Here is a 17,187-nt window from a genome sequence, read left to right as displayed (position 1 = left end):
AACATCAGTTTAATTTCCCCCATAATATGGTTGACTGGAGGAATTAATACATCAAATACAGCAGGAGGAAACTCTCCACTGGGACTCCCAGTCTATTAGAATTTTGGCAGGCCACCGAGGAAATACACCCATCACCCAAGCAACAACATTGGATGCTTTGACAAATCTGCACTCCCAAAAAGAATACACAGAATCAAATGGATAGCAGACGTTATACTGAAAGCTATAATGTTGAAATAACAATGGTATTACACTATTACTGAAAGAATAATAGTGTACAAATGGAAACAATCTGTTGGATACCAGCCATCTTCCAAAGCACCCCCATTTCTAACATGATTTCTCTGGGAAATCTTGAATAACACCTACGCAATGGAAAAGTGTGCGACAATGATTTGTCCACTGGATTGGGTGGACAGTCACACCCAAGTGACGTGTGACGTAGATTTCCCAGTGACGTATTAGGCAGCCAGGTGAAAATACTCAGACTGGTTGGCATTTACTCAGACTGGTGCTGGGTTTACTCATGGCGTTCATGAGACTTGTCATCCTGCATGCACAGAGAACAGCTGTTGCCATCAAGCCCAGGCCCCAAGACATGGAAACTGCAATCTGGACTGTGTTTGTTGAATACAGTGCAGAGTATATCTAACTGAGGGTGAAACATACATTACAAACCAAACCAACAACCCCCACAAGTTGAAACTGTGCACAGTCTTACTCAAGACAATAACACATAGCGTAATACACTGATTCATAATGTGCAGTACCATTTGCTCAAACACTCTGCAAAACTAACAAGGAAGTAAAGGTTCTCCATTACATCGCTGTAATGGCATGAGGCTAGTTAGCATAGGTGATAATGTTATATATCCAGATGATCTACAGGCAAAGAGGCCTCTATACAGTATATCTCAGTGTATAGGAGACAACTCTGTAATCAGCCCTTCGCTGTCCTGAGGAAAACTAGCATATATTTCGGTGTTCGTAGAAGTGTGACTTGCAGCACATTCTACTCCCTAAACCTGACATGGGGAAAACAATGAGCTTTGAATTTCAAGCATCGTGATAAAAAAACTTGGGGATCTCGTCACAAACCGGTGGGGTTGAGATGCATATTGCAGAAGGACGCTTCCCACAGGTTAGAGCATGCCGTTTCAGATATATGTGTGCATAATAACACATGCCAAGCTAGATAGAACAGTACTTGCCGAAGGAGAACTGAGTCATGAAAATATCTACAATACACAAGTCCAATACACATCAAAGGATGGAACTGTTACCGTTTGTTATTATTACTGGGGTACAAAATTGTTTTTTCTACTGATTTGCATGCTGTTGGTTTAATGGTAGACTGCTGGCAAACCAACTGAAAACAAAAACATTTCTGCAACACAACTGCATATCCTAGTCACATGAAGCATTAAGTGTCCAAGAACAATTATTTTGGCATTACACTCAAACTATAGCCTACAGATGGTAACATAATTGCAGTAAAGGTTTAACCTAATACTTTGCAACTGACAAAACTCATGCTGCAACGTTGGCACTACTATGCCCATCCCAGTCAAATGTGACAGGTTGACAAGAACAGCCTGTCAGACCAGCAAGCAGTGCGTGTCGGGCCTTGTACTCCTAGTGCGTACATTTTAACAAATGATAAAAAAATGAAAATAAATATATCCTATCATTATAACAGTCGTAGTACAATGATAATACAAAGAAACTCCCTGAGCAGCAAAAAATGACACTTGGCAATGGCAACATTGTATCGCTGACATCTCTTTGTAGGCAACGAAAGTTCATGCCAGATGTAACATCATTACATGGTTGTCTTCCAATAGAGGATTTAAATAGTAACCTTTAAATAACACTTACCGGAACAGACATCTTGTGATGTGTTGTTAGAGTAGGCTATGCCTCTATTTGACTACAAAAAAATGTATAGGTTATTTAAGAAGCTGTAGGCTACTTTTTCAACAACAACAAAAAAGCTATTTTCTTCAGGACGCCTTCGATGTCAGCCTTTATTCCATGTTTTTCCTTTAAAAGGCATCTACGTCAGTGTCAGTTCAGGTTGAGTTCTGAATAAATGTCAGGGATATGGTGGGATTTTCCAAGCTAGGAGCAGCCCACCAAATGCGGCGCAGTCCAGCTCATGAACGTCCAGAGCTCCCGTGTCTCCAACACACCGTAAACACTCTCCTCTTGTTCTTCTATGTCACACGTTTCGTTAATTTTCCCAATAATCCAATGTAAAATATTCTTTTTTAAATCGCAACTTTACGTTCAGTGTCAAACCGAATGAAAAAAAGATTTTTCTCCAGTCTTGCGCCTGCTGCGTGTATCACTGCTGCTGCACGAAAGACCGCGGCGCTCTATACGGTTCTAATGGAACCGTCAAGTTTTGTTTAAAGGGATGGTCTCCCGTTTTCCACCATCAAAAAGAAGAGGCTGCAATAAGATGAAGGTTTTTGTCGTGATAAGGCCTGCCCTACCTTATCATGTTAAACTCGTGATCTCCTAAATAAATCTATTGAAATATATGCAGAATAATTTCTGAGCTCCCCAAGGTTGCCACTTAAAGGGAACGTCTAGACTACATGTCGGCTATCGTGGGTGAATTGTCCAATAGGCCTAGATACACTTATGGTCATGTATCCACATCTGAAGGTTAGGATGTTGTCAAATGTATTGCACCAATTAATGTGAAGTTTAATAAATGGAAAATATACCTATACAATAAAGTGGCCTAGGTTGAAGTGTAGGTTTCTTTTGAAGTGATTTTGGGACACCTTTTGCACAAATCACCTTATGCACTATGATCAGCCTCTCTCCAAATGCATAAATTAACACTATGGACCATAAAAAGCACTTTCATGGTAGGAAATAAGTTGTGCTAAGAAACGATGACAGTGTATAGGCAACACCTCAGATAAGGTTTTAGTAATAATGCATGATGTATGACCCCTTTAATTATCCAGACTAAATAACAGTCCGTTTGATGCATTGGGAGACATAATATTATAAGCCTTGTTATAAGACATATTGGCTCAAATATGCTTTATTACAAGTTATAAAGAAGTGTTACCAAAGCCTCTGGCTGGTGTTACCAAAGCCTCTACCAGAGCTTTTAGTGTTTGGATAGCAGGGAGGTGAAGGCATCTGGACCATTTGCTCCTGCTGTTATTTGAGATTCTTGTGTCAGTGATTATAATTATCCTCCCAACGGTGTTGGCTATTTAAAATCAACTTCCCGGTTTGAAACTATGGTATTTGGTGACAGACAGCTACACATGCCTGGAGGTGAAGACGTGAAATGTGTGTCAGATATATCAGGCATTCCTAGCGGCAACCTAATGCTCAACCAACCACCTATATGTGGAAAACCACAGGGGGTTCAATTGGGATTTTGTAGGAGTTTAAGCCAGTGTCAGAATGTGGGTAAAGATTTGTGTTTCAAGTTAGTGTGAGGTTTGAGATGAGTGTTAAAGGTTACAGTTGGTTTTTCACACTATAATAAGACTTCCTTCCCTTGACAAAAGCACAGCAACTGTATATAATCTACATCGTTGTTTCCCAGCCAACTCTCTCTTCCATACTCCTTTAACCTGATCTTTATCCATCCTCTTTGCCATTCTTCCAATCTATTTTTACGTCACGGTCATGCACAGGTTGTACAGAATAGTTCACCTACCACCTACATAGAAGGGAGGTGAAAGGTGAACAGTGGTCAAATTAAACTGAGCATGAGAAACGGTGACAAAGTGAGTGAGTTTAAAAGGCATTTGCAGGGTAACAGCATGGTGGAAGTGAGCAGTCAGTGTAGGAAAGAGACAAGCTGGGAGAATTACTTGGGGCTCCCAAAGTCGCTTAACCATCCAAGAGAAGTAACAGAAAAGAAATAAGGGCAGAAGGTGTATTTGAATAAAAATGAGGATGACTTGCTCTCCACAGCTCTGGAGAGTACACTGGTCTCTCTCTCGGAGTGTGTGTGGGTGCGGGAGCAATTGAATAAAGATGAGGATGACTGCTCATCTGCTTAGTCTGTGAGAAAGTGAAAGGAGAGAGAGAGAGAGCGAGCGAGAGAAAGAAATGAGAGAGGGAGAGAGAGGTGTGTGTAACAGCAGTGTAGAATAAATCATGCAGGCCACTGCAGGTCTAGTTTCGGCTGTGGTGGGTGCTGGTGTTGGTGGAGGAGCCTGTACAGAAATGTCATATCTAATTTTATTCATCACATGCTTCGTAAACAGGTGTAGACTAAAAGTGAAATGCTTAGAGAGAGAAAATAGAGAAATAATAGAAAAGTAATAATACTGTAAATACACAATGAGTAACAATAACTTGGAAAAATACACAAGGTACCAGTTCCGAGTCAGTGTGCAGGGGAATGAGGCAATTGAGGAAGATAATGTACGTACATATAACTAGGACTAAAGTGACTAGGCAACAGGATAGATAATAAACAGAGGCAGCAGCATATGTGATGAGTCAAAAAAGTTCAATGCAGATAGTTCAATGCAGATAGTCCTGGTAGCCATAACTATACTGAACAAAAATATAAAACACAACATGTAATTGTTGGCCCATGTTTCATGAGCTGAAATAAGAGATCCCAAAAAGCTTACTTCCCTCAGATGTGGTGCACAAATTTGTTTACATACCTTTTAGTGAGCATTTCTCCTTTTCCAAGATAATCCAGCCATCTGACAGGTGTGGCATATCCCAGGACCTCCACATTCGGCTTCTTCACCTGCGGGATCGTCTGAGACCAGCCACCCAGACAGCTGATGAAACTGAGGAGTATTTCTGTCTGTAATTAAGCACTTTTGTGGGGGGAAAATAATTCTGATTGCCTGGGCCTTGCTCCCAAGTGGCTGCTCAGGGTCCTCTTGGTTCCAGACATGCATCAAATCAAACCTTATTGGTCACATACACGTGTTTAGCAGATGTTATTGCGGGTGTATCGAAATGCTTGGCATCGGTACCACTTGTCGTACGGTAGCAGAGAAAACAGTCTATGATTTGGGTGGCTGTAGTCTTACAATTTGTAGGGCCTTCCTCTGGGCCGTAAGGACTACCCTCTGTAGCGCCTTGCGGTTGGAGGCCATGCCATACCAAGTTGCCATACCAAGTCAAGATGCTCTCAATGGTACAGCTGTAGAACTTTTTTTGGATTTCATGCCAAATCTTTTCAGCCTCCTGAGGGGGAAGAGGCCCTATTCATGACTTCGTTTGTGTTTGTGTACCATGATCAAGCCTTAGGGATGTGGACAGTGAGGAACTTGAAGCTCTCAACCTGCCCCGTCAATGTGAAATGTGCCAATGATGAAGCAGAAATGTAATGCAGGAAGCACATTCGCACACTGGGGAGCCTGCTGCCTGCCTCCTACATCGGCCTATATAGCCTATAGGACAGAATAACCTCCATCCAATATGCAACTGTTTGTGTACTGTACGTGAGTGTTTCTGCATGTCTCTGCAGGCTTTTCATGTGTCAGAGAGAATCCCTGCTGAAGGGAGAGTACAGTACACAGGATCTCTTTATCTAAACCGGCTTATATAAAATATAGAGTAAGCTTTCGTCTGGTTACATGAAGCAACATTAGAACAAACAAACAAATGTACTGAGTGAGTACCCATGGGGATGCAGGGTGGATCCCTATAACTATGTAATGTAAACAAGTCAATTCCCCTCTTATGAAGGATGCACAGGCTTCTCCTCCTTTCCCCTCCAAACACCCAGGCAGGAAACACAGAAGCAGTGAGTGGAGGGGGCCTGGATACAGAGGAAATGAGGTTGAGAGATACTGTGTGAGTGGTGGAGTCCTCTGACCTCCTTATTTAAGGCATAGCAGAGTGGGTAAGACGGGAGGGATGGGGGATGGGGTTAGGGGTGGAGGACCTACGGGGGTGAGGGGGAGAGGGCAACAGTTGCATTAGGGGAAGAGGGGGCAGGGAGGGACAGGTTATGGTGTAATTGTAGTGTTTCTGGAGACAGTTGTCTGGAGAAGGGAAAAGCCTTGGAAGGGGGAAGAGGAAGGCTGGAATATAAGGCCTTGGGGAGGTCAGGGGTACAAATGAGCAAAACAATACCATCTGTACTAAAACAACAATTTCAAACCAAATAGCGTGCTTTATTCAATGTTATACAGTTGACACAGTACAGTACCAGGATAACAACATAACACAAGTCCAAATTCTGACATAATAACACGAGACGTTATTATTCAGACACACTTGAAGCCCATTCATTTAACAACCTGTAACTAAAAATAAAGTCCCTGAATTAGCCTGTTTGTGTGAGTGTCTGCTACTGAACAACCATAAAATGACCTTGTAATAGGAGCCTTGTCATTACGTTGGGAGAACAGTAGCACACGTTGAGGAAACGCTCAGTGGTCCTCTCCCCTCTTAGCTCAGGTTTAAGAAGCAGCTAAGCTGACATGTTGATAAAACATAGATCTTTCATCTTGCATCATGTCAGAAACGGTGACAGTTATTGGTATAACTAAGGTACATCAGAGTGAGACAAATCTTTCTCCTCAGATTAGCTGGAACTTATCCAGAGAAGCGGAGTCCACACAACAGGGAGGTGAAATGCAATCAACTTTAACTCTTCCAATGAACAGCACACCAAACCGAATCACTGCAGGAGGTGTAGAGGGATGGCACAAATATCTGAGCAGTGTGTGGATTCTTCCTCTCTTTCCCTCTCTCCTCCTCCCTTTCAAGTCAATGCCAATAACGACTGATTCAGAGCTCAGGGTGTGGAATCATGACTGTGCTGCTCATTCTCCTCTTCTCACTCCTGGAATGCATTCCCTTTTTTTTCTTCATCCTGGTGATGATGATGACAAATGTTCAGTACAGGAACACCCACACAGCCATGTGCTGAGGTAAGCAGGTTAACACTGCCACCACACCTCTCGTAGAGGTAGGAAGACACAGTCAGGGGTCTGAGTCTAGGTGATTCGGGTCACACGCAGGTCCAGGAACAGATGGAGGTGTAATGAGAGCGCTGTGTGTAGATTGGGAATGTGAAGTCTGACGCAGGTCCAAAACAGCAGGTAGCAGGTACTGTCGGCCATTTCAAACACATGGGCAGTCCAGAGGCCAAGTACTGGGAAGAGAAACCATGGGAGGGAACTGGGCAGGCATGTTCAGAGTGGTGCGTGCGCATGTGTCACAATTGTTAGTGTACCTCCTCCATTATTCCTCGTCATCGCTTCATGATGTTGCCGAGACGTACTTTCTTTTCCTGCTCAAACTGCCGGTGGTCAACTCTCTGCAGGAAATTCTTTCTCTCCACATACCTAAAAACCAACAAACGCAGAAAATAGAATTACTAACACACACATAAACATCCAGCAGGAGATATTATGAAGCTGGCACGCAAACACACTGCCCCTATAGAACAGCCGTTCTGGGACAAGCATGTTACGCAAGGTCCTGGCTTATTGTTATAGTGAACACCTGATAGCATGTTAGCACTAAGTGCGCACACAAAAGTAAATTAGTTGATTGACAACTCTCTGGCTTATTACAATAAAAATCAACTACAACAGTTGACACTTGAATAGCTGAGGTATTGATAACTAAATCTGCATTTGTGTGATGAAGATGAGTGTAATGAATCCCTAGGTGATAGGACAGAGGGGCTGTAAGTGTCCCCAATGGCTGTTTAACCCTTCTTACCCAGCAGGGGCTAGGAAAGTAGCTCTTCCCATATTTGTTTCCTTTTCCTTCTCTCTCTAAGCACTGCCTCTGCCTAGCACACTAGGATCCATATCTCTACACACAAGGGACAGTTTGAATGAAATACACCACTGTACCCACAGTTACCCTCTAAACCCAAACCCGTTCCCAGAGATAGGAAGAAGCCAGCTCCCTCACGGCTCACACCCACCACTGGTTGTTCTCTGGCTCTGGATCAGAGAGAGGGAGGCCTCATCACTGGCCCCCCAGTCTGTGTGTGACCCCCGTGGGAGAGCCGGCCCAGGGCGTAGCCGACTATGGGGCTGTCTGGAGCTCCAAGAACAGCTCTGCGGCCTCCCAGTGTGGCCCAGTGGACCGCCTACTGCAGTCTCTTGCCCAGGCCCCTGGCCTCTGAACCCTATAGACTGACTCCCTCCACACAACCACATCCCTCCCAAAGAGATGGAAAAACACGGGAGAAATTGAGGTACTCGGAGAAAGCAGCAATTTAGCTGTCGGACGGGTTGTATTTCTGAACGCTCTAAACTACGGTCTTTACTTCATCTCACCACTGTCTAGAGAGGCTGAATATAGAGTGAGACGGTCTCCTCTCTCATATCTTATACTGTAGCACAGACACAGTGGTGGGTAGTGTGACATCTCTGCCTGCATGGTTATGAGCCTCCTCTACTCTCAGCAGGCAGTGACGGAGTTAATCATCCCAATGTTACTAGGGCTGCTCTTAGCAACGGGCAATGATGTCATGCTAGATTAGCATCCCCAGGGGAGTATGAACCCCCCAAGTGCCTAGCTCTAGTGTAGACAAAAACATGGATTGGAGAAATGAGAGAGCTAGCTCCCACCTCACACTGAGGAGCGCTGGGTAGCCATGGAGACAGTTGCAGGCTGGGTAATTATAATGACTGGGTAATTATGATACCCCCAAGACATGCTAACCTCCCCTGCTATTGGTAATGGTGAGAGGTTAGCATGTCTTGGAAGTATGATCTTTGACCCTCTGTAACTTTCTCACTCATCATTATTATTAACAATTCATTCATAATTATCCGTAATCATGGTAGCATCCACATTAAATTCATGTAGATGTTTTTAGGAACATATAATATTCTTATTTATAATATAAAGTGAAAAGACATTATTTACCATTCATTTTTATTGGGCACAAAATAATCCGAAACAACCAAAATGAACTGCAAATGCATCCAACAAGTTTGTAGTGTGACAAACTTAATGTAATCTTTGCGTGCTAAGAATATGGGACAAAATACTCAACTTTTGACTACTTTATTTATAAAAATCTTTAATAATTTTGACCCCTAGCTTTTTAAGAGAAAAAAAGTATTACTTGTTAAAATAAATCTCTTTCTCTGAATAATCGTATTAGTATAAAATAATATACACTGAGTGTACAAAACATTAGGAACACCTTCCTAATATTGAGTTGCACCTCCTTTTGCCCTCAGAACAGCCTCAATTTGTCGGGGCATGGACTCTATAAGGTGTTGAAAGCGTTCCACAGGGATGCTGGCACATGTTGACTCCAATGCTTCCCACAGTTGCGTTAAGATGGCTGGATGTCCTTTGAGTGGTGGACCATTCTTGATACACACAGGAAACTAATGTGAGTGAAAAACACAGCAGCGCTGAAGTTCTTGACACACTCAAACCAGTGCGCCTGGCACCTACTACCATACCCTGTTCAAAGGCACTTAAATGTTTTGTATCGCCCATTCACCCTCTGAATGGCACACATACACAATCCATGTCTCAATTGTCTCAAGGCTTAAAAATCCTTCTTTAACCTGTCTCCTCCCCTTCATCTACACCAATTTATGTGGATTTAACAAGAGACGTCAATAAGGGATCACAGCTTTCACCTGGTCAGTCTATGTCATGTTCCGAATGTTTTCTACACTCAGTGTAATTTCCAAATTTTTTTGCATACAATATAGCTCTGTATTTGAATTATTTATTTTATACAATCATTATTGCTCATCTTTATCAACGGTGTCAATCATTTCAGACCCCACTGTATGTCACCTGACACCTCACAGTCACCACTCAGCAAAATATGGAGACCCTGTTGATGACGTCATGACTTCCCCGTTGGCCTATCTGACAGAATTAGGTCATCTGATTCTGCGCCCATTTCTTCCACCCAATCTACATATGATCACTTTGTTAGAATTTGGCATCTTTCATTTCTCCGTCATATGTTCTCCACAAAGCAGGTCGCCTTCCTATGGGTGCTTGGCCTAAATGTGTCATACGCCTCAAGGTGACTTCAGTTTGCAGTGGTAGATGAGACAGACATAGCGTGCTGAGTAGTTGTTGTCTACACACATGACTTTTGAGTGCAACACTCCAGAGTTCCCCTCAGGTGTCACTGTCAGTAATGTTAGGCACTGATGTTGGGCCATTAAGCCTGGTTCGTAGTCAGCATTCCAATTCATTCCAAAGGTGTTCGATGGCGTTAAGGTCAGGGTTCTGTGCAGGCCAGTCACGTTCTTCCACACCGATCCCGACAAACCATTTCTGTATGGACCTCACTTTGTGCACGTGGGCATTGTCATGCTGAAACAGGAAAGGGCCTTCCCCAAACTGTTGCCACAAAGTTGGAAGCACAGAATAGTCTAGAATGTCATTGTATGCTGTAGTGTTAAGTTTTCCCTTCACTGGAACTAAGGGGCCTAGCCTGAACCATGAAAAACAGCCCCAGACCATTATTCCTCCTTAATCACCTCCTCCACATACTTTAGGTCATGTTTTTATTTGTATTTTTTATTTAACTAGGCAAGTCAGTTAAGAACAAATTCTTATTTACAATGACAGCCTACCCATGCCAAACCCGGACAACACTGGGCCAATTGTGTGCCGCCCTACGGGACTCCCGAATCACGGCCGGATGTTATACAGCCTGGACGGAGTATCTGTTCATATCCAAGGTGGGCAGTGAATAGGTACCACTAGTGTACAGTAGGTGTCTGCCAATAGTCCTGTGGTTGGCTGCCCTGAAACACTCACATGTACAGCAAACACTCCAAACACTCACTGCATACAAAAGGAACATAGGGCAAACGCTTCTGTGTATGTGAGTGGTTTCAATAATGTGTCCAAAACAAGATTTACAACCTGCTCTAGACTGTGTTTTGCCATCTCTGCTCATTAGCTTTCCTGTGACGCAGGAGGAGAAGGGACCAGCAGCCAGGCTGCACGGCTCATCAGTCAGACAAAGATGAGGATGGAGATAAGAGGGGGAGAGAAAGATGGAGGGGGGGCTGTTAAATGATTCATCTGTTCAACAGTAACCTTTGGGAAAGAATAATGCTACTGCAGGGCCTCTGACAGCAGAGGGAAAATCCTGCCTGTCCTGGGAGAGCAAAGGGAGATGGACGCCAGTGGAAGCCATGGGTGTCAGGTGCTGCTGGTATTCTGAGCAGGCATGCAGACAGACTGCTTCATAGCTACAGGTCAGGCAGGGGGATAAGGCTGGACTGCTGCAGAGCTCAGTCAGGAACAACCTCCCTATCATCACAAAGGACTTGTCTATCAGAGATGATCTTTCTGTCTATCCAGAGTCCGACCTGCTGGTGACTACTGTAGATAGATAGAAGCCACTGGTATCAAAGATAGACGTGTGCTGTTGCTCAGGATTAGTAGTGGATTGTAGACAGGATATGGGTCCAGTCCACCAGGATAAGGCTGGTGGGTAGAGGCAGAATACGTTTTAACTGATCTATCAGTTTCCCTGCCTCTCTATGGTGGAGTGGTGTTACAGAACACTATATGGCTTCACTGGTACTTTTAGAGAGAGACTCACCCTTCTTTGCCTCGGTTGTGGATGGCCAGCTCGTCCCCGATGCCCTCCTCATCCTTGAAGGCGTCCCAGTCCATCTTGGACTTCTCCAACGTGCTCATCTTCTGTTTCTTCCCCCCGAGGCGGTTCAGGATGCTGCCCATCCCTGCAGGCCTCTTCACACTGAGGAAGACACATATGGACAGTACACACTGACAGAGAATACAGACACAGGGCTGATGAAGCTGACACATATGGACATTACACACTGACAGAGAATACAGACACAGGGCTGATGAAGCTGGCACATATGGACAGTACACACTGACAGAGAATACAGACACAGGGCTGATGAAGCTGGCACATATGGACAGTACACACTGACAGAGAATACAGACACAGGGCTGATGAAGCTGGCACATATGGACAGTACACACTGACAGAGAATACAGACACAGGGCTGATGAAGCTGGCACATATGGACAGTACACACTGACAGAGAATACAGACACAGGGCTGATGAAGCTGGCACATATGGACAGTACACACTGACAGAGAATACAGACACAGGGCTGATGAAGCTGGCACATATGGACAGTACACACTGACAGAGAATACAGACACAGGGCTGATGAAGCTGGCACATATGGACAGTACACACTGACAGAGAATACAGACACAGGGCTGATGAAGCTGGCACATATGGACAGTACACACTGACAGAGAATACAGACACAGGGCTGATGAAGCTGGCACATATGGACAGTACACACTGACAGAGAATACAGACACAGGGCTGATGAAGCTGGCACATATGGACAGTACACACTGACAGAGAATACAGACACAGGGCTGATGAAGCTGGCACATATGGACATTACACACTGACAGAGAATACAGACACAGGGCTGATGAAGCTGGCACATATGGACATTACACACTGACAGAGAATACAGACACAGGGCTGATGAAGCTGGCAATTTTCGCAAGCCTCTTCTTCAGAAAATGGGAGAGAAAAGGGATGATGGAAGTTTCAAGGGAGAGAAATAAATGAAATCGCCACAAGCTCTAATGCTCACAATGAAGATAATGGAATAATGGGGCAAGGGAGTGAATGAGCGGAGAGAGATGAGAAAAAAGGAATTGGGGCAGTAGGGAGGAAATAGGGATAGATTTCAGATTATAAAACCTAACAAAATAAAATTGCAGTTATTCTTCTAGCAGAGTATTTCAGCCCATCAGCTTGTTTCTTTGTGCAGCTGTTTGAACAAAGACATCAGTCCATTTTGAATCAGAAGAAAGTCATCCTTACACTGAGGCTTCGCTTGGCTGCAGTAATTAAATGTTAAACGATGTGTGCTTAGAAATAGCTGAAGACATTAGACTGGCTCTCCTCTCCCTCCACCATCAGGGGGCCTAGCGGGAGGGAGGGGGCCATCAGACCTTGGGGGGGACTAGAGGGTGTCAAGGGTCCAAGGATTAGCACTTTCACAATCAGGTGAGTCACAGTGCAGGTCCCTTCAAGAGGAACAGACTCAAAATGTGTTTTCACTATTGCTTTCCTCTCTCGTGTGTGTGTGTGTGTGTGTGTGTGTGTGTGTGTGTGTGTGTGTGTGTGTGTGTGTGTGTGTGTGTGTGTGTGTAGACAGTAAAGACAGGGTGTGTTTAACAAGGGCGTCTCCTATCTCAAGGTTTTTGTGGATCACCAGGAAAGGGAAGTGACACTGAAACGAAGGTCAAGAAAAGATGACATGGCAGCCCACACCCTTCCACACGCACCCATGCACACCCACCCACCCACATGCCCTCGAACAGCCTCCCGCTCTGAACATGTTAATAACAACCCTGTTAATATAGAGTTCCAGCTCATTGGAAGTGTGTTGCAACAAGCTGCTCGTAATGTAAATCGGCCGTAACAGGCTGCTATAAAATGACAAGGCAACGTGAGGACAAACACACGCTGGAAAACACATACTAATCAATCCAGCTGGAGGTAGGGCCAACGACAAGCCTGAATCACTAACACACACTCCAATATGGTCAGTCATACAGTGTTACTATTGTATATTGCTATTTAAAGGACGGTGGTGAATTTACAGGTACAGAGAAAAGGAGGAATGAGAGGAAGAAGAGAAATTTCTCTAATCCACACACAGGCAGATACTTTTGTCTCTTTCCATAAAGAGGGTAAGGATCATTTGAAGAGAAGCAAGGCTAAAGTCTGCCTGACAGAATGCATTTGCCATCTGTGTCGGCGCTGTCAGCATCGTTCAGAGAGAGGAGGACGGCGTGCAACAGAAACGCGAGGGGGAATTGGACTTTTCTTCTACAATGTTTTGTTTGTCTGTCTTGCTGTGATTCCCTTCAGGAACAGATCCATTTCCTCCAGAATAGCAGAATGCCACACATACACATCTTATCCTACCAACACGCAACACACCCAAACTCCCCTCCAGAATACACACTCCCTTAGTAATGTCCTCACACACACACACATATTGCCACACACACACCTGCTGACTGAACATGTCAGATAAGCACATGATTACAGACATCTCTCTGCCAGCTGTGTCCACTGAGCACTGTCCCCACAGCAGCCTAACATTGGCCAGACTAAACATCCAAACAGCCTAGTAGCCTACACATGCATGCAGCCATGCACATGTACGTAGACACACATAAGTGCATGCATGCACATGCGCTCACACAAATACAGATGTAGGATCTTAATTTGACCTATATTGTCACAGCAAAACAATCCTGCAGCAAAAGGATTAATCTGCAATGTTGCTTGATAGGTTGTAAGTCGCTCTGGATAAGAGCGTCTGCTAAATGACTTAAATGTAAATGTAAATGTAGGTAGTTAGACTATTAGCTGGCCAATGGTAAGCTATATGAAAAGTGCAATACTGTTAATTTAACCGTGTGTTAGTGTGGGTTAGTGTGGGTGTTAGTGTGGGTCGCAGTAACAAAAGGGTGATCAAATTAAGATCCTACATTTGTACTCGGCACACATGGACGGAAGCACGCACACCTACACATGCACACATCGTTCTATACCTACTAAAACAATAATATCCACTTAGCACACAGTGTACGTTGATGAAAATTACATGGAGTTAAACAAAACAAACAGCTAAATGAATTAAGGTCACAGATCTAATATTGTTTTTCTTTTTGCTCTGATCCAATCCTGGCTCAGCTCCCAAGACAGGCACTGCCAGTGTCCCAATAACTGCACTGCATCATTGGCCTCTGCTAAACACTGGGCTGCTGCTACCCAGTCATGTGCAAGCAGCCAGCCTCAATGCAGCAAATTGAGCCTCAGCCTCTTCAGCAGACTGCTAAAGCACATAGAGGTCTATAGAGGTCAGATACACTACTCCAGTGTTGAGATTTCAACATCTGTGTGATTGTGTCAAAGTTTGTGAGCCTTATTTGGGATGGAGAGAGTTATGGAGAAGGATGGAGAGAGTTATGGAGAAGGATGGAGAGAGTTATGGAGAAGGATGGAGAGAGTTATGGAGAAGGATGGAGAGAGTTATGGAGAAGGATGGAGAGTGAAGGGAAGGAGGGAGAAAGGCAGAGGGATACAGAGCAGTGAAGCAGTTCCTTAGTGAAGAGGCAGGGTAAACCGTGCAGCAATAGGTATACCTGCTCACAAACACACACGATTGTAATCCAGGCTCCAAACTGCTGTGACAGGGGATAAATAGACAATCAGGGCTCAACTGATAGTCATTCCAGCCTGTCCCCGTCCCTGTGTGGTGGGCTGGGGAGGGTCTGGGCAGTGTGCCAGGCTGCAGCACTTAGCTCTCTATGAGCCTGGAGAGAATGTTAAACGCATGGACAAGGTTACAGCACAGCCCTCCAGCAGAGAGATAACCCACTGCTCCAGGAACATACACAAATGGATACATGGACACGCACGCACGCACGCACGCACGCACGCACGCACACACACACGTGCGCACACACACACACACACACACACACACACACAAACACGTGTGGTCTGGCTGATGGGAGGCCGGCAGTAATCACAGTTCAGTTTATTTGAAGACTGGTGTCTCCCATGACCAGTGCTCCTCTCTATAGCGGTCTCACACACGGACACTGATAACACACAGAGCATGAAGACAGTACATACACTACACACATACACACTCAAAATGGGCATGATGACAGACATGACTGTCATGGCCATCTCACTGAAGACCTCTCTCTCTGTCAGGAAACAGCTGTCATAAAGGCTCCTTACAACAAACCCGCTCTCTATTCTTCTACTGTTGCCTCAAAAGGAAATACATTCCTCACCTCGGCCTCCCCACCACATTCCATTGTGCTGCACAAGGAATGTGTCCCCTTCTCAGGGAGGGCTGCCAGAGTGGGAATGACCCCGAGCTTTACCCATAATAACAAACAAATGGACCACTCAGATGGATTCCTGATGTACTGTCAACAATGGCTGCTGATAGTTAGTCAGTCGAACGGCTGCTATGCTCCGTTACGCTACAAACCAGACCACCATGGTCAAATCCTTTTCTCTGTGGACCTCAACCTTCCCTTCTCTGTCCCGTTAGTGCCCCGTCTCTGTCCCGTCTGTCTTACATGTACTGTGAGGTCTGTCTGAGCAACGGGACAGGGAGATGCTTGGCTGACCAAGATAAACATGGAGGAATTTCAGTTTAATCGGCAACATTATATTCCATTTGGTTGGTCTCTGTGTGCGCATGCGTTGGCTACATGGAGAAGCATGGCTCGAGTCCAACCAAATGGAATATAAGTTGCGGATAAAGTTTGGAATGACGCAATTTCATACAACATTTAAAGACCTGTATGACTATACTGAGAGCCTTTCTAAAAGGACGTACAGTGCCTTCAGAAAGTATTCACACCACTTGACTTTTTTCACATTTTGTTGTGTTACAGCTTGAATTAAAAAATGTATTACATTGAGATTTGTTTGTGTGACTGTGTCACTGGCCTACACACAATACCGCATGATGTTAAAGTGGAATTATGTTTATTTTTTACAAATGAATAAAAAAAATTACATCTGAAATGTCTTGAGTCAATAAGTATTCAACTCCTTTGTCATGGCCAGCCTAAATAAGTTCAGGAGTAAAAATTTGCTTAAAAAGTCACATGATAGGTTGCATGGACTCACTCTGTGTGCAATAATAGTGGTTAACATGATTTTTGAATGACTACCTCATCTCTGTACCCCACACAAACAATTATCTGTACGGTTCCTCAGTCGAGCAGTACATTTCAAACATGGATTCAACCACAAAGACCAGGGAGGTTTTCCAATGGCTCGCAAAAAAGGGAACTTATTGGAAGATGTCACGCCCTGACCTGAGAGAGACGGTTTATTTCTCTATGTGGTTAGGTCAGGGTGTGGGGTGGGCATTCTATGTTTTGTATTTCTTTGTGTTGGGCTGAGTATGGTTCCTAACCATAGGCAGCTGTCTATCGTTGTCTCTGATTAGGAACCATGCTTAGGCAGCCTTGTTTTTGTATTGCTGTGAGTAGCCTGCAAAACTTTTCGTTCGTTGTGTTGTTTCTTGTTTTGGTTTTTGCTGGTTCACTGTTAAATAAAATATGATGAACCCAACCCACGCTGCGCCTTGGTCTACCTTTAACGACGGACGTTACAGTAGATGGGT

General features: G+C 44.3%; 2 protein-coding genes across 5 annotated transcripts in view; both read right to left on the bottom strand.

Moving 5' to 3' along the window:
- Nucleotides 1–2,497, bottom strand: part of LOC106573733 (breast cancer anti-estrogen resistance protein 1) — a 133,310-nt gene extending 130,813 nt beyond the window's left edge. For 2 of the 4 annotated variants that reach the window (XM_045697161.1, XM_014149057.2), the window contains exon 1: nucleotides 1,879–2,492. In XM_045697161.1, coding sequence (XP_045553117.1) covers nucleotides 1,879–1,890 — 12 coding nt within the window. In that variant the 5' untranslated portion in view covers nucleotides 1,891–2,492. Of the gene's footprint in view, nucleotides 1–1,878 lie in introns of all 4 variants that reach the window. The other 2 variants (XM_014149054.2, XM_014149055.2) reach the window with 2 other exon arrangements.
- A 3,619-nt stretch (nucleotides 2,498–6,116) lies between these two features.
- Nucleotides 6,117–17,187, bottom strand: part of cfdp1 (craniofacial development protein 1) — a 68,227-nt gene continuing 57,156 nt past the window's right edge. Inside the window, exons 6-7 of the mRNA XM_014149074.2 lie at nucleotides 11,540–11,698; nucleotides 6,117–7,316 (exon numbers count right to left, since the gene is read on the bottom strand). Of these exons, the coding sequence (XP_014004549.1) occupies nucleotides 7,223–7,316; nucleotides 11,540–11,698 (253 nt within the window). The 3' untranslated portion in view covers nucleotides 6,117–7,222. The remainder of the gene's footprint in view (nucleotides 7,317–11,539; nucleotides 11,699–17,187) is intronic.

The sequence above is a fragment of the Salmo salar genome, chromosome ssa16 (genome assembly GCF_905237065.1).
Source record: "Salmo salar chromosome ssa16, Ssal_v3.1, whole genome shotgun sequence".
Taxonomy (NCBI): Eukaryota; Metazoa; Chordata; class Actinopteri; order Salmoniformes; family Salmonidae; genus Salmo; species Salmo salar.
Note: the sequence above shows the minus strand (reverse complement) of the source record. Positions and strands in the feature narration are given on the sequence as shown.